The 19,412-nt window shown below is 43.9% G+C and overlaps 1 protein-coding gene across 4 annotated transcripts in view; it reads right to left on the bottom strand.

Annotated features, from left to right (window-relative positions):
* ADAMTS2 (ADAM metallopeptidase with thrombospondin type 1 motif 2) overlaps positions 1 to 19,412 on the bottom strand; it is a 278,837-nt gene that overhangs the window by 81,336 nt on the left and 178,089 nt on the right. For all 4 annotated transcript variants that reach the window (XM_059695836.1, XM_059695833.1, XM_059695834.1 and 1 more), the window contains exon 6: positions 12,409 to 12,565. In XM_059695836.1, the coding sequence (XP_059551819.1) occupies positions 12,409 to 12,565 (157 nt within the window). The remainder of the gene's footprint in view (positions 1 to 12,408; positions 12,566 to 19,412) is intronic.

Here is a 19,412-nt window from a genome sequence, read left to right as displayed (position 1 = left end):
GTGCATTTTGCCAGTCCATTGACACTGTGTGGCCCTGTGGAGACCCACAGAAAGCAAGGCAGGGCTGAGGAACAAGGAGGGTGGGAAAGCCTGCGGAGGAGGACTGAGCCCTGCTGGGCTGAGCCTAGTCACTGGGTTTCTTCAGAAGTCCCAGGGAAGCCTCCAGAACCAACTGCACAACCACTGACAGGAAGGGAGTGGGTGGGACGCCCTACCCCATCTAAAACAGCAAAACCAGAAAATGGGACCTGCCATTTGGCCCTGGGCAAGACAAAGAAGTGCATGCAGAGCTGCCTGTGCCAAGTGGGGCCTCTGCTATGATACCTGGGTGGCGGGGGGGTTTGAGAGGCCCACAAAGCCAGGGGCCCCAGCTCTAGGAGCCCTGATCTAGTCTCACTCCCCTAAACTCCCATGGGGAGATATCAGGACAATTTGTCCAAAGAGAAAAGTTGAGAAGAAGGGAAAAACCTGTGATTTTAAACTTGTCTGTACAAGCACAGAAATCTTTTTCACTTGGAATAAACAAGAAAATCTGTATCTTCAAGTATTTTTTGCTCTGTGGATTTTGAGATGACTGTTCTTGAATCAGGGTGCCAGAGCAAAACTTGGGAGATCCTCCCTCTGTCCTTTGTATACAAACCTTGCCTATGAATGTGCCTTGTGCAAGTATTTCTCACTCACCCTGCTTAGCATTATGTGAGCCTTTATGATCTGGAGATTTGAAAAAGTATCTTTATCTTTATATTCTTCCCTTTTATTTTATTTAGCTGCTGTTCTCTCTTTCTGGAAACCTTAGATACATATTGGACGTCCTGAATTGTCTACATCTCCTAACTTTTCTCTCATATTTTAATATTTTTGGATGCTCTTGACTTTTTACTTCAGCTTTTGAATTTTCTATTTTACCCATCACATCTTTAATTTCATAAAAACTCTTCTTCATTTTCGAATTCTTCTTAGCAACCTGTTCTGGGTTTATGGGCATATTTTTCTAAACATTCTTGGAATATTACTTTTTAAAAAGTTCTTTTTCATTTTCTAAATTGTCTGTTTCCTCTGGAGTCAGTTTTCTGATTTTGTTTTTCAATGTGGTCCATTTTTTTTAATGTCTAATAATCCTTAGCTGTCCTTTCACATTATTTATTTATTTATTTATTTATTTATGTATGTATGTATGTATGTATGTATGTATGTATGTATTTATTTGGGGGACTAATTTTATTGTATGATAATTATTAAAACAAATGAAAATAAAAACACATACAGGGTTCTGGCTACAGATGTTTATGGCTTCCCATAGAGGGTGAAGGGAAGAGAAGGAAAAGGTTTGCTTTGTAAAGACCAGCCTGCTTATAAGTCCTTCATGTGCTTCTCAGATGTCATTCAGACAAACTGACCCTTCACTTCCTTTAGTCACTCCAAACTGTTGATCCTTTCACATATTTATTTTATTTTTAAAATATATTTTTATTGATTTCAGAAAGAAAGGGAGAAGGAGATCAAGCCCTCAGGAATCTAACTGTGACCTCCTGGTTCATAGGTTGATGCTCAACCACTGAGCAACACCAGCTGGGCTCCTTTCACTTTTTTTTAATCCTCATCCATTCTATTGATTTTTAGAAAGAGTGGAAGAGAAAGGGAGAGACAGAGAGAAACATTGATGTGAGAGAGAGACACCAATTGGTTGCCTCCTGCCTGCCCCCTACCAGGGCCAGGATACTGCAACTGAGGTATGTGCCCTTGACTGGAATCGAACCGAGGACCCTTCAGTCCGCAGGCCAACACTCTATCCACTGAACCAAACCAGCTAGGGCTTCTTTCATATTTTTAAATGAAGGATGAGGTCACTTAATATAAAAGCTTCCTCTCCTATGGGACAGTTTCCTCCCCTGTGGAACAGCTCTGCTTCCCATTAGCGCTCTTGCCTGGACAACAAGACTGACAGAGTGCTCTATTAGTCAGCTGTAGACCTTGAAGGGGTGACAGCAACCCCTTGATCTGTGCTGAATGGGCTGGAGTCACATTCCCTGTTCCCACCTGCGTCCCATTGTGGTGCTGAAAGGGAGCCACTCTAGTGTCAGAGATAGTTTATTAACAGAAATGAATCTTAGCTTGACCAGCATCACTGGAGAAGTCTCCCTAGTAATGCAAATATGGGCAAGTGGTCAGCACAGAGAGTGGAATGAGAAGCAGAGAAGTGCATGTAATAATTCAGGGAAGAAAGTGGTGAGAGGAATAAGTATAAATATGCTTGTGTTTATAAGAAGGATTACTGGAATGATCAACCAGAAACTAATAAAAATGACTATCCATAGAGGATGAGGTGGGTGAAATGAGTCCACTCCTCTGAATAATTATCCTATATAATAAAAGCCTAATATGCTAAGTGTCTGGTCGACTGGTCGGTCATTCAACCAATCAAAGCATAATATGCTAGCGATATGCTAAGGCCGCTCAACCACTTGCTATGATGTGCACTGACCACCAGGGAGCAAACTCTCTGACCGGTAGGTTAGGTTGCTGGTGGGGCCTGGACACGCCCTGGAGGCCTCCTGCAGTCCCTCGCTGGATGGCTAACCTCCTGCTTCCCTCCCTGGCCCCAACCATGCTCCAGTGAGGTCCCTTGACCTGGCCTGTGCCCTCTTGTAATCCGGGACCCCTTGGGGATGTTGGAGAGCCAGTTTTGGCCTGATCCTGCAGGCCAGCACAAGGGACCCCACTGGTGCACAAATTTATGCACTGGGCCTCTAGTTTCTATATAGATTGCTCAAGTTCTTTCTTTTGAAGTGCAACAAATGTCCATAAAAATGCACAAGTAATAAGGATACAACTAGAGAATTAACACAAAGTGATCACACCCACATGGGCACCTACCTGGTCATGAAATAAAACTGTACTCACACTGCAGAAGCCCCTTCTTGGGACTCCCCTCCTTCCCTAACTTTTAACAACATAGATCAGTTTTGCCCACTTACAAAGCCGAAGTAAATGGAGTCCTAAGTATATATTCTTCTCTGTCAAGCTTTTCACTCAGCATTCCATGTGTGAGATTCATCTCCAGTGTGGTGTGTACCTGTAGTTCTGATTACTGTGTTAATATATCTTCATCTGCTCCCTGTTGATGGATTTAAGTAACTCTGTGTTTAAGAGTTATTGTAAGTAATGCTGCCCTAAATGTTCCTGCATCATCTTTCGGTGCACATGTGTGTGCACTTCTGGTGGGAGCATATCTGGGAGTGTCACTGCAGGGTGGGTTTTTGTTCAGCTTTAAATAATACTGCTGAACAGTTTTCCAAAGTAGCTGTACCAATTTATATTCCTACCAGAGGAGTATGAAAATGCATATCCCCATCCTCAGCAAGATGAGGGGTTTTCAGTCTTTTTTATTTTAGCCATTCTATTAGGCGTGTTCTGGATTTTGATTGTGGTTTTGATTGAATTTCCCTAATGTCAACTGAGGCTGAGCATCTTTTCATATATTTATGAATCATTCATGTTCTGTTAAGAGCCTGAGAAAGTCTCTTGCCAATGTTCCACTAGGTTGTTTGATTATTATTATCATTGACATTATCTTATTGATTTGTCAGAGTTCATATATTTCAGATATAAGTTCTTTATTAGATACAGGATATGTATTATGAATATTTTCCCTCAATAGATTAATGATGTCATTTTTTTAGTGTAGAGATTCATTTGTATTTTATTTATTTATTTATTACTTTTATTTATATATTTAATTTTTATTCTTGAGCGCACACATGGACTGGAATTCGTACATTCCATTCATAACTTTCTTGCCAGCAGGAGAAGAGAGGACAAAGCCAGAGAGTTAGTGACTAAACGCGAAGAAGAAAGAGAGTCTGCTTGTAGCTGTGACTTCCAATGGCCAGATGCATGAGCACATGAGCAATTCACCCAGCAGCCTGGTGGCTGTCTGCATAGGACTGGGGTGATGCCAGAGCCTTGAGGTTGCTCCCTCTCACAGGAGACCTTTATGGTTGTGTGTGGCTGGAAAAGGTGCCATGGAGCAGTGAGAGTCAGAGACAGCCAGGGTATCTTTGGGCAACAGAAGCACCCCATAGGTTGCTTGTGTAGTAGGTTTTTAATTTTTTTAAAAATTTTATTTATTATTATTTTTTTATTGTTTAAAGTATTACATATAGTATTACATATGTCTCTTTTTCCCCCCATTGACTTCCCCCCGGTCACCTCCACCCCCCAGCACATGCCCTCACCCCCTTAGTGTCTGTGTCCATTGGTTATGCTTATGTGCATGCATACAAGTCCTTTGGTTGATCTCTAAATCCCCGCCCCCACCTTCCCACTGAAGTTTGAAAGTCTGTTCAATGCTTCTCTGTCTCTGTATCTATTTTTGTTCATCAGTTTATGATGTTCATTATATTCTGCAAGTGAATGAGATCATGTGATATTTATCTTTCTCTGACTGGCTTATTTTGCTTAGCATAATGCTCTCCAGGTCCATCCATGCTGTTGGGAATGGTAAAAGTTCTTTCTTTTTGACAGCAGCATAGTATTCCATTGTGTAGATGTACCACAGTTTTTTTTTTAATACAAAGGTGCAATTTTATTTTGCCAAACTAACACATATCAATAAATACTTGGTTTTTTATTTCATTATATATTTATTTTTATGTTTTTATTTTTTTAATTAAATCTTTATTGTTCAGATTATTACAGTTGTCCCTCTTCCCCCCCCACCATAGCTCCCCTCCACCTGGTTCCCACCCCACCCTCTGCCCTTACCCCCTCTCCACTGTCCTCATCCATAGGTGTACGATTTTTGTCAAGTCTCTTCCCGCACCCCCACACCCCTTTCCCCCTGAGAATTGTCAGTCCACTCCCTTCTATACCCTTGATTCTATTATATTCACCAGTTTATTCTGTTCATCAGATTTTTTATTCACTTGATTTTTAGATTCACTGGTTCATAGATATGTATTTGTTGTTCATAGTTTTTATCTTTACCGTTTTCTTCTTCCTCTTCTTAAAGAACACCTTTCAGCATTTCATATAATACTGGTTTGGTGGTGATGAACTCCTTTAGCTTTTTCTTATCTGTGAAGCTCTTTATCTGACCTTCAATTCTGAATGATAGCTTTGCTGGGTAAAGTAATCTTGGTTGTAGGTCCTTGGTATTCATCACTTGGAATATTTCTGGCCACTCCCTTCTGGCCTGCATAGTTTCTGTCGAGAAATCAGCTGACAATCTTATGGGTACTCCCTTATAGGTAACTGACTGTTTTTCTCTTGCTGCTTTTAAGATTCTCTTTGTCTTTTGCTCTTGGCATTTTAATTATGATGTGTCTTGGTGTGGTCCTCTTTGGATTCCTTTTGTTTGAGGCTCTCTGCACTTCCTGGACTTGTAAGTCTATTTCTTTCACCAGGTAGGGGAAGTTTTCTGTCATTATTTCTTAGCCCCATAATTCAGATGTTGATACGCTTGAAGTTGTTCCAGAGGATCCTTACACTATCTTCATATTCTTGGATTTTTTTTTCTTTTTGCTTTTCTAGTTGGGTGTTTTTTGCTTCTTCGTATTTCAAATCTTTGACTTGATTCTTGCGATCCTCTAGTCTGCTGTTGGATCTCTGTATAATATTCTTTATTTCAGTCAGTGTATGCCTAATTTCTAGTTGGTCCTTGTTCATATCCTCGAGGGTCTCACTAGATTTATCGAGGGTCTCACTAGATTTATCGGCGGTTTCTAGAAAATTCTTGAAAAACCTTATAACCGTGGTTTTGAACTCTATATCCAGTAGTTTGCTTTCCTCCATTTCTGTCATTTGTGACCTGTTTCTTTGTCTCTGCATTTTGGCTGCTTCTCTGTGTTGATAGAGTGGCTTTCTGTGCTAGGTGTCCTATAGGGCCCAGTGGCTCAGCCTCTCCAATTACCTGAGGTGGACACTCTTGGTGCACCCCTTTGTGGGCTTTGTGCACAGTCTTGTTGTAATTAAGCCTTGATTGTTGTAGGTATCACCAGGCCAATTGGCTGTGTGAATCAGCTGTGTCTATGGTAGAAGAACTTCTGTGCTGGAGACACCCTTATGGGGCAAGACTTGCTTCAGTGGGGCTTTGGTGCTCACTGAGTCTGCCCCCTGAGTGTGTCCCTTATGAGTCTCAGGAACTGTAATCTGGATGGTCCCACTCTGACCATTGGGTACACTGGCACTTGGATCTCTAAGGAGGTGCTAATTTAGCCTCTGCCTGAGGCTACCCAGCAAGAGTTATGGAGAGATCTGCAGATTCCTCTTCTTTGTTTGGGTTTGGAGGTGCCCAGATGAGGCTCAACTGTGAAGCAATACAAGCCGCTGTGGGGCCCTGAGCCTTCTTTTGGATGTTCTGGGTGTCTCTGACCCAGCTGCAGTTTGTTAGGTAATTTTAGATTGCAAAGGGCCAGGCCATTCATATGCAAAAGACTCTGCACACAGGTTGGGTGGGGTGTGGTCTCAGGGAATCAATAGGGCAGAGCAAACAGCTATGGTTGATCTTCAGTCCTGCCCTAAGAGGTCCTGGGTCTCAGTGTCCTGTGGTAATCGCTGCAAGCACCTCTGAGAGAAAGCCGCCGTCGAGTTCCCCTGGATGCCAGACAGTCCAGTTTCTCCCCGTATGAGTCTGTGTCCCCAGAGACGCACCCAGAACTGGAGTTCAGAAAAAGACAACCACGTCCCCAGTTGACAGCCCTTTCTGCATGCACCTCCGTACCTCTGCACTTTACTTCTGCACCTCCTCTGAGTCTCAGTGTGCTTTTTTCTTTCCTTCTAGTTGTAGAATTTCCACTCAGCCAGCCTTCCTGTGGTTGTGGATGATGTCCATTTTGTCTTTTAGTTGTATTTTTGAAGTGGTTGTGCGAGGCAGCAATTTCAGGTGTTTACCTATGCCGCCATCTTGGTTTCTCTCGTACCACAGTTTTTTAATCCACTCATCTACTGATGGGCACTTAGGTTGTTTCCAAATCTTAGCTATTGTAAATTGTGCTGCTATGAACATAGGGGTGCATATGTCCTTTCTGATTGGTGTTTCTGATCTCTTGGGATATATTCCTAGAAGTAGGATTACTGGGTCAAGTGGAAGTTCCATTTTTAGTTTTTTTTTGAGGAACCTCCATACTGTTTTCCACCATGGCTGCACCATTCTGAATTCCCACCAGCAGTGCAAGAGGGTTCCTTTTTCTCTGCATCCTCACCAGCACTTGCCATTTATTGATTTGTTGCTGACAGCCATTCTGACAGGTGTGAGATGGTATCTCATTGTTGTTTTGATTTGCATCTCTTGGATGATTAGTGACTTAGAGCATGTTTTCATATGTCTCTTGCCCTTCTGTATGTAAACTTTTGCAAGGTGTCTATTTACATCCTTTGCCCATTTTTTGATTGGATTTTTTATCTTCGTTTCGGTAAGATGTATGAGTTACCTATGAATTTTGGAGATTATAACATTGGCAAATGTGTTTTTCCATGCAGTGGGCTTTCTTGTTCTTTTGTTGGTTGTTTCTTTTGCTGTGCAGAAGCTTTCTATTTTGATGTAGTCCCATTTGTTTATTTTCTCCTTAGTTTCCATTATCATAGGAGCTGTATCGGTAAACTATCGCTGTGACATATGTCTGATATTTTGCTGCCTATGGATGCTCCTAAGATTTTATGGTTTCCCATCTTACATTTAAGTCCTTTATCCATTTTGAATTTATTTTTGTGTATGGTGTAAGTTGGTGGTCTAGTTTCATTTTTTTTTGCATGTATGTGTCCAATTTTCCCAACACCATTTATTGAAGAGTCTGTCTTGACTGCATTGTATGCTCTTGCCTCCTTTGTCAAATATTAATTGAGCATAATGGCTTGGATCAATTTCTGGGATCTCTGTTCTGTTCTATTGGTCTATATGCCTGTTCTTATGCCAGTACAAGGCAGTTTTGAGAACAGTGGTTTTGTAATATAGCTTAATATCTGGTATTGTGATCCCTCCAACTTTGTTCTTCTTTCTCAAGATTGCTGTGACTATTTGGGGTCTTCTTAAAAAAAATTCCATGTGAATTTTTGGAGAGTTCATTCTAGGTCTGTGAAATATTCCATTGGCATCTTAATGGGTATTGCACTGAATCTATAGATTGCTTTGGGTAGTATGGACATTTTAATGATGTTGATTCTATCAATCCATGAACACGGTATATTCTTCCATTTGTCTATATCTTCCTCTATCTCTTTTTTCAATGTCCTGTAGTTTTCTGAGTACAGGTCTTTTACTTCCTTAGTTAAGTTTATTCCTAGGTATCTTTAATGATATCTTTAATGAACTAAAGTTTTTAATGTTAATGTGGTACTATTTATATATTCCATTGTGTTTAGTGCTTTTTATCTCTTTTTAAAGAAATCTGCTCTTACTCCAAAAATATGGAAATATTCTATATTATTTTCTATAAGTATTATTATTTCACCTTTCATATGTAGATCTAAAATCCACTAAGATCTAGAATATCCACAAATATGATGTTTGTATACAAAGAAGGTGTGTAAGCTTAATCTTTCCTCCAATTTGGATACTCAATTGACCTAATACCATTTGTTAAAAGACCATCATTCTCATCTACCTTGCAGTGCCACCTTTGCAATAAAGCAAGTGTTTGTGCTTAAGTTCAACTCTCCACTCTGTTCTGTTCTAATGACATATTTGTCAATCCTTGCATCAAACTTACAGTCTTTAACTAATTTATTCTTATAAGTATTGAGTACTTTGATCATCTTCTTCAATTGTTCTTGACCCACTGCATTTCTGTATGAACACAAGTATCAACTTTTCAATACCCTCAAAATATCCTGCTGGAACTGAGCACAGCAGCATCAACCTATAGAGCAATTTGGAGAAATTCATATCTGTACAATAGTGAGTCTCCCCATCCATAAGCACGGTATACCCCTTTATTGATTTAATCTTTTATAATATCTGTCAACATGTCTTTCAGTTTTCTGGTCGAGGTCTTGGACATATTTTCTTAAGACATAATCCTAGGTATTTGCTGCTTTTTATTCTATTGTAAGTGGTACTAACTTTTAATTTGTTGTTAGAATACAGACATTCAATTGATTTTTATATAGTGACACTAGAGGCCCGGTGCACAAAATTTGTGCACGGGTGTGTGTCACTCAGCCCAGCCTGCACCCTCTCCAATCTGGGACCCCTCTGGGATCGGGCCTAAATGGGCAGTCGGACATCCCTCTCACAATCCAGGACTGCTGGCTCCCAACTGCTCACCTGCCTGCCTGATTGCCCCTAACTGCTTCTGCCTGCCAGCCTGATCACCCCCTAACCACTCCCCTGCCGGCCTGATAGATGCCTACCTGCTCCCCTTCCAGCCCAATTGCCGCTAACTGCCCTCCCCTGCTGGACTGGTCGCCCCCAACTGTCCTCCCTTGCCAGCCTGGTCAGCCTTAACTTCCCTCCCTTGCTGGCCCAATTGCCCCTAACTGGCCTCCCCTGCAGGCCTGATTGCCTCTAACTGGCCTCCTCTGCTGGCCTGGTCACCCCCAACTGCTTTCACCTGCTGGCCATCTTGTGATGACCATCTTGTGTCCATATGGGGGCAGCCATCTTTGACCACATGGGGCGGCCATCTTGTGTGTTGGAGTGGTGGTCAATTTGCATATTACTCTTTTATTAGATAGGATGTTATAAAAATTAGTTAATAATTTTAATAATTTATTTGTATATTCTTTTGGAATTTCTATGCACACAAGTATATCATTTTCAAATAAGAGTCTGTGATTTTTTTCCTTTCTGACACTGATATTTTTATTTTTTTCATTGTCTTATTTCAGTGCTTTGGACCTCCACTACAACATTGAAGAAAAGTGATAGCAGGCATTCTTAACCTTTCTCAATCTAGGAAAAATGTTTTCAACATGTCACCATTATATATGATGCTTATTATAATTTTTTTTTGAGGGGGGAATATCCATTTCCACATTAAGAAAGTTCTTCTAGTCCTAATTCAACAGGACATTTGATCATAAATGGATCTTTATTTTTGTCAAATACTTTTTCTGGATCAATTGAGATTATCCTATAAATTTTTCTCCTTTATTCTGTTAATGTGATAAATTACAATGATTGATTTTCAAATGTTAAACCAACATTACATTTCTAGAATACATTGAAATTTGTGACATACAACTTTCTTAAAATATAGCACCAAATTTGTTTTGCTAATATTTTGTTTGAGATTTTGTATCTATATTCATGAGAGAGACTGACCTATACTTTTGTTCTTATAATGTCCTTAGATTTTGGTTTCAATGTTAGCAGGCCTCCTAGAAGTTGGAACAATGTACCTTCTTTTTTCATTGTGTGGGAGTTTGTATATGATTGGTATGATTCTTCATTAGAACTTATAAAGAATTCTTGGGTCAAGCTATCAAATCCAGGAGTTAACATCTTTAATTGACACGAATATTCATATTTTCTATTTTTTTCTCAGATTTTGTTTTGTCAAGTAATTTGTACCATTTATCTAAATTGACAAATTTATTGGTACAAAGCTGTTCAAAATACCTTCTCATTATCTTTTTAAAGTAAAATTTATAATGCTGTCCTTTTACATTTGTGATTTTAGTAAATTTTAATTTTGTTCTTTTTAAAAATTAGTATTGATAAAGGCTCTTCTGTTTTTTTTTAAATAAAATTTTTTTCCCTTTATTGAATAAGATATTACAAATGTGTCCTTATCCCCCCAATGTCCCCTCATCCCCCCAATCCTGCCCTCACCCTCACCCCCTGTTGTCCACATCCATCACTTATGCTTATATGCATGCATACAAGTCCTTTGGTTGATCTCTCCCCCTCACCCCCACCCTCCCCTGCTTTCCCTCCAAGTTTTGAGCATCTGATCAATGCTTCTCTTTCTCTACATCTGTTTTGGTTCATTGGTTTACGTTGTTCATTATAATCCACAAATGAGTGAGAGCATGTGATATTTATCTTTCTCTGACTGACTTATTTCACTTAGCATAATGCTCTCCAGCTCCATCCATGCTGTTGCAAATGGTAGGAGTTCCTTCCTTTTTACAGCAGCATAGTAATTCCATTGTGTAGATGTGCCAAAGTTTTTTAATCCATTCATCTGCTGATGGGCACGTAGGCTGATTCCAAATCTTAGCTATTGTAAATTGTGCTGCTATGAACATAGGGGTGCATATATCCTTTCTGATTGGTGTTTCTGGTTTCTTGGGATGTATTCCTAGAAGTGGGATCACTGGGTCAAATGGAAGTCCCATTTTTAGTTTTTTGAGGATACTCCATACTGTTCTCCACAGTGGCTGCAAGGGCTCATCTGTTTTAATCCATGTTTTTCAAAGAAGAAAATTTTGGTTTTATTTATTCTCTCTACTGCACTATTGTTTTTAATTTTAACTCTTTATAATTTGTGGAGTTTAGCTTGATGTTCTTTTTCAAATTTCTTGATATAAATATTTCTATGATTAATTTTTCAGCCTTTTTCTTCTAATAAACTCCTTAAGGCTACAAACATCAATCTAATAATTGTGTTAGTTACATCCACAAGTTTTCATGTCAGATTGTAATTACCATTCAGTTTAAAAATATATTCTAATTTCTACCATTACTTCTTTGAACTATGAATTATTTATGAGTATGTTATTTAATTTCCAGGCATGCATAAGTTTTCAAGTTATCTTTCTTTTCCAGTCTCATCAGGGAACATATTCTGTGTGATTTTGATCTTTTGCATTTTGTTGAGACTGTCCTATGACCCAGCATAGCCTGTTTGGATCTGTTATCATGTGTGTTCATACAGATTGGGTATTCTCAAGTAGTTTGGTGCAGTTTTCTATATATATCAACTAGGTCCACTTTTTTTTTTAATTCAAATTTCTGTATCCTTAGTAATTTTCTTATCTGTTGTTTTTTCTATTACTAAGTAAAATACATTAAAATCTTTGACTATGATGGTAGACTTGTCAATTTCTTCTTTTAGATTTGTCAGTTTTACATAGTTTGAATTTTAAAGTAAAATCTGTAAAATTGCAATGGTTGAAATCTTATTCAAAAAAATTTTTTTTAAATGGGGGCAACCAACAACTCTGAAACTCAGTCTCAGATCCTATCTGATGTCTCAGGTGCCAGCCCTAGACTCTGCCCACTTCACCACCTCTGATCTCCAATGTTTCCCCTGGGCATGAGGTTTCCTGGGGGAAATGGCAGAGGCCCTGGTGGTTTTGAGAGCCAGGGCTCATCAGCCCTGACATGCTCTTCCAGGGAAGCAGTGGCCACAGCCCCCGCCCTGACACCCTTTCCTGGCCTGGGCCAAGGCTTCCAGGACCCCTTAGGGCCAGTGGCTCACACTCAGCTCCTTCCTTTCTGAACCATTGTACGAGAAACCTCACCTTGCATGCCTGAAGGCCCAAAGTCTTGCCGTGTGAGGAAGATGGCGTGATCATGGTATTCATCGTGGTCTGTGTCCGGCTTCTGCTGGAGGTAAGCCCACCGGCAGACATTCTCCAGGCTTTGAGAAGGGTTTCCAATCTCAATAAGGCTCATGGACTGTAGGGAAGAAGAGATGGAAGAGGGGTTAGTGTTTTGTGGACTAACTGGGGGGCTGGGCAGGCCATAGTGTTGACAGACCCCTTCCATTGGGGGCCTGGTCCAGGTGGCACAGTGGCCCCTGCCCAGTCCTCTCAGGACTTGCTTTCCACTTGATTCCATTCTTGGCTTCCCAGTGAGTTTCCACACAAAGTCACTGTGCAGTTTTCAGGTGAGATGTGTTTTCAGGGCCTCAAATAGGTCCATTCAGCCCACCCCATTTACAGAGCTCCCTGCATACTATCAGGCACGAACTGTGTGCAGGCCTTGGACAGGAGGTAAATGCCATGTGGACTGCACCCTGAAGAACTCACAACTTGGGAAGGGTTCAGGGTAGGGGGGAAAGGAATTCCAATGTGGTGTGCCAGCCCATAGAAGGGGAGAGAACCCTATGTTTGAAGACATTTACAGAAAATGACACAATAGAGGGAGAAAGCTACAGCAGATTACAGCAAAGGAGCCCCATAAAGAACAGGGACACAGAGCCGATTCCCTTAGGAGCCACAGAGAAGAGCAGTCACATGCCGTTTATGTGGTGCCCATGGCTAGCCACACTCTGCACGGTGGCATTGCCATTCAGGCTTCACAGTCAGCCTGAGAAGAGGAAACTGCGGCTGGGAGAAGTCAAGTAACTTCCTCAGGTCACACAGCTAGAAAGCAGAGTTGAGATCCCAACCCAGGAAGCCTAAAACCAAAGTCTGTGTTCAATCCCCTGGCCTAGACTGCTTCCCTAAGAAAAATGCACAGCCTCTCAGAAGGGAGGCTACTACAGGCAGCATGCTGCCCTTGCTCTCTCAGTCCTCACGGCATTTCCGTTTCTGCTTTCACCACACACTCCCATCACCACAGTGCTTTCCGCCAAGATAAGAGTCCTGGGCATGTTCTTTTCCTCTTCTTTTTAAAAAAGATTTGTTTCATCAACTAATAGAATTCACCACATTAACAGAAAAACATCATACACAGTTTGTATTACTAGATAAACTAGTGACTGATCTATATTAATGTTCATTGGTGATAACAACTTAACCCACCAGAACTAGAAGGGAACACGTTTTACTGGGGGGAAAAATCCACAAATACCTCCAGTAAACACCCCACTTAAGGGCAGAATAATGCCCTCTGGGGTCAGAAACAACGAAAGGCTACAAATTCCATGCTCTTTTACATTGAACCGGAGGGAGGTCTGGCACCACAATAAAGTAAAGAAATACAAGGTGCACGGGTTGCGGGGGGGAGGCTGAAACTGACAGCTGATCACACTGTGTGTGAAATTCAAAAAATCTACAGATGATTGGGATGTGTAGCGGCATTCGGCGCGGAGGTTCTGGGTATTTAACCCTCAGTTCTCCGCGATGCGCCTGAACCGCTGCGCTGGCTCTGGGGCACCTGGGTCACGTGTGACGGCGCCCGCGGGCGGGTCAGGTTAAGGGCAGCTGATTGATGTTTCTCTCACCAATGTGTCTAGCTCTCTATCCCTCTCCCTTCCTCTCTGTAAAAAAATCAATAAAATATATCTTCTAAAAAATAAAAATAAAAAATAAAAAAGATTTGTTGATTGATTTTAGAGAGGGGGGGGGAAGAGGGAGAGAGAAATGTTGGTTTGTTGTTCCACTTATTTATGCATTCATTGGTTGCTTCTTATATGTGCGCTGGCCATGTATCAAACCCACAACCTTGGCGTCCTGGGACAAAGCTCTAACCAAGTGAGCTATTTGGCCCGGGCTGCTTCATCTCTCTTTAAATACATCTGTCTCTAAAGTAGAGTGAAATGCACTCCTTGGTGGACATGTGCTGGCATTCTGTTTCTTTTCTCCCATAAATATGTCCATCAAGCATAGCCACACATCTCTCCTTGTGTGGATGAGGTCTAGGGTATTGCTGATAAGTCAGGATGTTTCACAGAAGAGAGAACAATCCAGGGCCAGGGAGGGGCTGGTCATTGCCAGGAGTCTCATGTGTCATCTAAGTCAGTGACTTACAAGATGGCAGAACAGTTCCCAGGTCCCATGCACAGAGCCAAATGTGCCTGGGAGATGAAACTGTTATAAAAAGCTATATTGGATCCTAGTGAAGTAAGTCACCGACCGGAGTAGTGCAAGAACAAGAAGGAAGTTTTCTGGCAATGGGGCCTTTGCGGGAGGCATGGGGGGAGGACCGAAAACTAGCAGGGTAGGTATGGGGTCTGCAGTGCCGAGGGACACAGTAATGGGATGGTCTTTTTGGGCCCAGCTTGCTCGCTCAGGAGGAGCTTTATTTTGTGGAGCTCTCCCACTTCTCGGGAGGCAGCTTATGGGTGATCAGTCCAGGTGCTCTTCCACTCCTTCTCCGAGCTGGCCTGAGACTCAAGTTAGGTCAGTGGAGCAGAGGTTCAAAAGGCTCAAGTAGCTTTGCCTAGCCTGGTGGCAGTCCCCGAACAAAAACCCATGAGATCCTGCCTCCTGTAGCCCAGGCCCTACTTTTCTTTGACCTACATGTCCCACTTCCTGAACACCACTCCCTGATCTTCTCACATGCTTCAAAGGCTCCTCACAGAGGTGTCCAGAGACAGGGGGCAGCCGGGCAGGCCTGGGGCCCAGGAGGGAGGTCTAAACTACGTGGGTCACTTGGGCTATAGTGCCCCGACCCAACCTTCTTCTATTCTTTTGCGACCTGCTTGCGCCCACACAGCCCTCAGATGGGCCACCCTCTCTGGGGTACCTCAGGTCCTGCCATTCCGTGCCCTTGCCAGGTATCACAGCATATGAGCAGTGGCTCTCCTCTGAGCCAGGATAGGAGACTCATCTATTTCTCCTTCAGAAATGACAGAGAGGCTGAGGGATCTGCTTGTGGCAGCTGCATTTATCCCTGCCCAATGGCCTCTGTCTTCTGGCTGCTTGCTCCTCTTTACTCTACATGGGCTCTAAGAAAGCTTCTCTGAGAGACTGAGCCTATTCCCACTTGTGCTGGGCTGGGGACCATGTGTGAGCTCAGCAAGGGGATGGCCACGGAATCATCATGGAACTCATAGACCACCAGCCCTCCCCAGAGGGAGCCAAGGCACAGCTGTCCAGTGGATGGGATATGTCTGCATCCTGGGCTGGGGGCGGCTGTGGGGTCCTGTACCAGGGTCACTATGAGCTGATTACAGGGTTCCAAGTTTACATGCATCCTCTAATTTCAACCATAAAACTGTCCTAATATATAGGTGCTGTCATTTTCCTGTTTTCAGGATGAGGAGCCATGTCTCAGACAATTGAACTAACTGCCCAGCCCAACCACTAGAAAGGGGTAGATAGTGGGTCACAGGAGAGGCAGGGCAGCCCTGAGGCAGTCACAAGGTGGCGCTGCTGCCTAAGTCTGCAAGGCCAGGCTGGGCTGGCAGTGGAGTCCCAGGCTGGGCTGCAGCTCTGAGCCTAGTTGGCACCCAGCAGCGGGAACTTCAGAAGCTGGAGACAGCCTCTGGGGTCCCACACTGGAAAAGCCAATGAAAACCTGCCCTAAATGCCCTGTTGCAATCACTGCACTCTGACATTTCCATTGTTTGCTCCAGACTGAGCTGAGTTATTTAAGCTCTTCCCTCCTTCAGTCCAGGAGATGGAGACAAACCTGCAGTCTCCGCCCCCACCTGCTCCGGGCCAGGGACAGCTCTGCCTGAGTCCCTAAGCCCTTTCAGCAGTTCACCAGGGCACCCGCAGGTGACAGGTGGGGGCTCATCTGGGTAGCATGAGAGCACTGGGATGTGAGACTTGCTCATCCTTTATCTGCTTCATGTTCTTAGACAAGTTACCTCACTGTCCCGAGCTTACCATCTGAAAAATGGGTACAACCCAGTGCAGAGGCAGGAGTATAGTGGCTTCTGACCATAACCATCAATGCCTACAAATATTCCTTGTCCTGTCACTGTCATGACAAAATGATGATAAAGATGGAGGTAGGATTCCAGTCCCTGGAGGAGCCAGTGTACCCAAAGGGGCCGCCTGAAGCTCTGGAGGCTCATGCCCTAGGCCGTGGTTCTCACCCTTCTGGCCCTTTAAACACAGCTCCTCATGTTGTGACCCAGCCATAACATTATTGTCGTTGCTACTTCATATCTGTAATGTTATTACTGTTATGAATTGTAATGTAAATATCTGATCTGCAGGATGGTCTTAGGAGACCCCTGTGAAAGGGTCGTTCGACTGCCAAAGAGGTCGTGACCCACAGGTTGAGAACCGCTGCCCTAGAGGGTTGGCTTCAGTCTGCCAAAGCCTTTCAACTGCCCTGACCCTACCCCCTAAAACACACAGGAAATGAGACAGCTTGCACAGAGCCCAGGCCTGGTAAGAGGTAGGGCTCACTGAGTTCAGGAAAGCAGAGGCTACCCCACCTCTGCTCTGCTGACAGCTGGGCCAGGACTTCTCTGTTGGGGGGATGATCCTGTGCACTCTAGGGTGTCTCTACCTATCAGATGCCATTAGCATCCCCTTTGGGGGATAGCAAAACTGCCCTCCGTGGGGACCACCAGCATGCAGGAACTCTTAAGGGGAACAAGGCACAAGCAGCCTGGAGCTCACTCTCCCCAGCCTTTGGAGTAACCGTGTCTGGCCCCTCCTTCCCAGAGCAAAGTGGCTTGCTAATGGTGACTCTGGCAGGTCACTCTGCCTCTTGGTGCCAGAGTCCTCACTGTCAGGTGGGCCTGACGGTGTGACTATCCCATAGAGCTGATCTTTTGGGAAATGAAGTCACCTAAGGGGTGACAGACAGGGCCTTCCCCCAAGGGGACACTGCAGACAGCAACTCACATGAACCTCCTCCTTGCTGCTATAGTTGCTAGTATGTGCTCATCTTACTGGGGACACTAACGCTCAGTGGTGGTACATAACTTGCTGAAGGATCAACATGAGCAGAATTCATACTGCAACCCTGCCGGGGCAGCGTGGGCTCCCCTGAGGCTGGGGATCTTCTCCCTGCAGCTCCAGCTTCTGGGAGCTCAGATATCAAGTGACACCAGAAGGTGAGCTCCTCATTTCTCTGCTGGGACTCCATGTCATTAGGGCATGTTTTAGAAATCCTTCTTCCCCAAGGCTGGGAGCCTACTGCCAGAGACAGCCAAGCACAGGGGTCTCAGCAAGACCCTTCCCAGGCTTAGCCACAGCTGGCCTCCCAGAGTAGGGTCCAATGCAATATGCCCTCATCCCTCTCTGAACCCTGGCAGGTCCAGCTCACCAGGGAGCTGGCATGACTAGGGGCTGGCCACCAGCAGGTTGGGGGTTGGGCCCAGACTCTGGGGAGAGCAGGGGGCTACCCCGGGGTTGCTCTGAAATCCTACACTGCCCCTTGCACAGGTAAAGAAGTGGAGGTCCAGAGCAGGCGGGGGGTGGTCAGCACACACAGTACGAGGACAGTGGCACTGAGCCCTTGGACACTGTGGCTCTGGGCATGCCGAGTCCTCACCCCCAAACTCTGTTCTCTTGCCTTCCACCAAGAGACTCAGAAAGAATTTATTCGACCTTTCCTCTCCAATGCTGAACATTTCCTACGAGTGTTCGTCTTGACCTGGTGTTTCTTGGCAGGAAACCTGTTGTTCTCTGATTGTCCCCAAGTCTCTAGTTCCCATTTGCTTTGATTTTCATCATCCTAGGAAATATTTAAAGTGAGAACAGTTCAGTACTTTGGTGACTTCTCAAAAAATCAATCTAAAAGCAGTTGCTATGCAACCCTCAAGTGTGGATGTTCTGCTCCCTGGCTGCTGGCATATTGTATAAAATAAGCTTATGTTTTTCTTCTGCTTTTTTTTTTTTTTTTTTTAAGAAATGAAGAAAAACGTTGTTTTAGGAAAAACTTGAGATAACTCACGAGCTTCTCATAAGCTGGAAGACAAACATGTCTTAGACAAAAGTGCTACCAATTTTATCTCCACTGGAACCGGTGGGTGGGGTGAGTGGGGACTGGCCTGGGGATAGGCATGGGGGAGATGGTCTGTTTCTGTTACGAATTGGAATGAATAATGGGATGGTCTGAACACCTGGGTCACTTTCTGCTCCAAGTCTGGGTCTCAGCCTCACAGCAACCCATAGTCCCCATGGACCTTGGGAGGATGCAGTGCAGGCACCTCTCCTCATCGGGGGCCTGGCTGCAGTCTCCTTGGCTTTCCCAAGTTTAAACCCTTCCAGGATGGAGGCATCTGCTCTGAACAGAAAACATTTTCACAGACCTCCATTGTTGTGCCTCTAGCCCAGGGGTCCTCAAACTTTTTAAACAGGGGGCCAGTTCACTGTCCCTCAGACCACTGGAGGGCCAGACTATAGTTTTAAAAAAAAACTATGAACAAATTCCTATGCACACTGCACATATCTTATTTTGAGTTCGCAGGCTGACGCTCTATCCACTGAGCCAAACTGGTTAGGGCCATATCTTATTTTGAAGTAAAAAAACAAAACGGGAACAAATACAATATTTGTATTTGCATGTGGCCCACGGGCCGTAGTTTGAGGACCCCTGCCTAGCCCCTCAGAGCCCGGCTGGGCTGCACCTGCCTGGGTGACCCACTCCATCCAGGTCACCCTCACCAGCTCTGTTTCCTTCCTGGTGCCTACTCTGAAATGTTGTTTACTCGTGACTTCACAGGGCCTTGTGCTCCACTCCTGGGGAGCAGGTAGGTCCCAGGATCAGTCTGGATGGGCCTGGAGCAGGTGCTTGGGACACATCTCCTGCTTCCCAGGACATAGGTCCCTCAGAGACCTGCACACAGGGCCTTGCCTGGGTGCTGTGCAAAGTGGAGTCTGTGGCCGGTGGACAAAAACTGTTACAGCCCACAACAATACAAACAGACAATAAGAAACGTTTCTAG

This window comes from Myotis daubentonii, chromosome 5 (assembly GCF_963259705.1).
Source record: "Myotis daubentonii chromosome 5, mMyoDau2.1, whole genome shotgun sequence".
Lineage (NCBI taxonomy): Eukaryota > Metazoa > Chordata > Mammalia > Chiroptera > Vespertilionidae > Myotis > Myotis daubentonii.
This window is presented reverse-complemented; position numbering and strand designations above follow the sequence as displayed.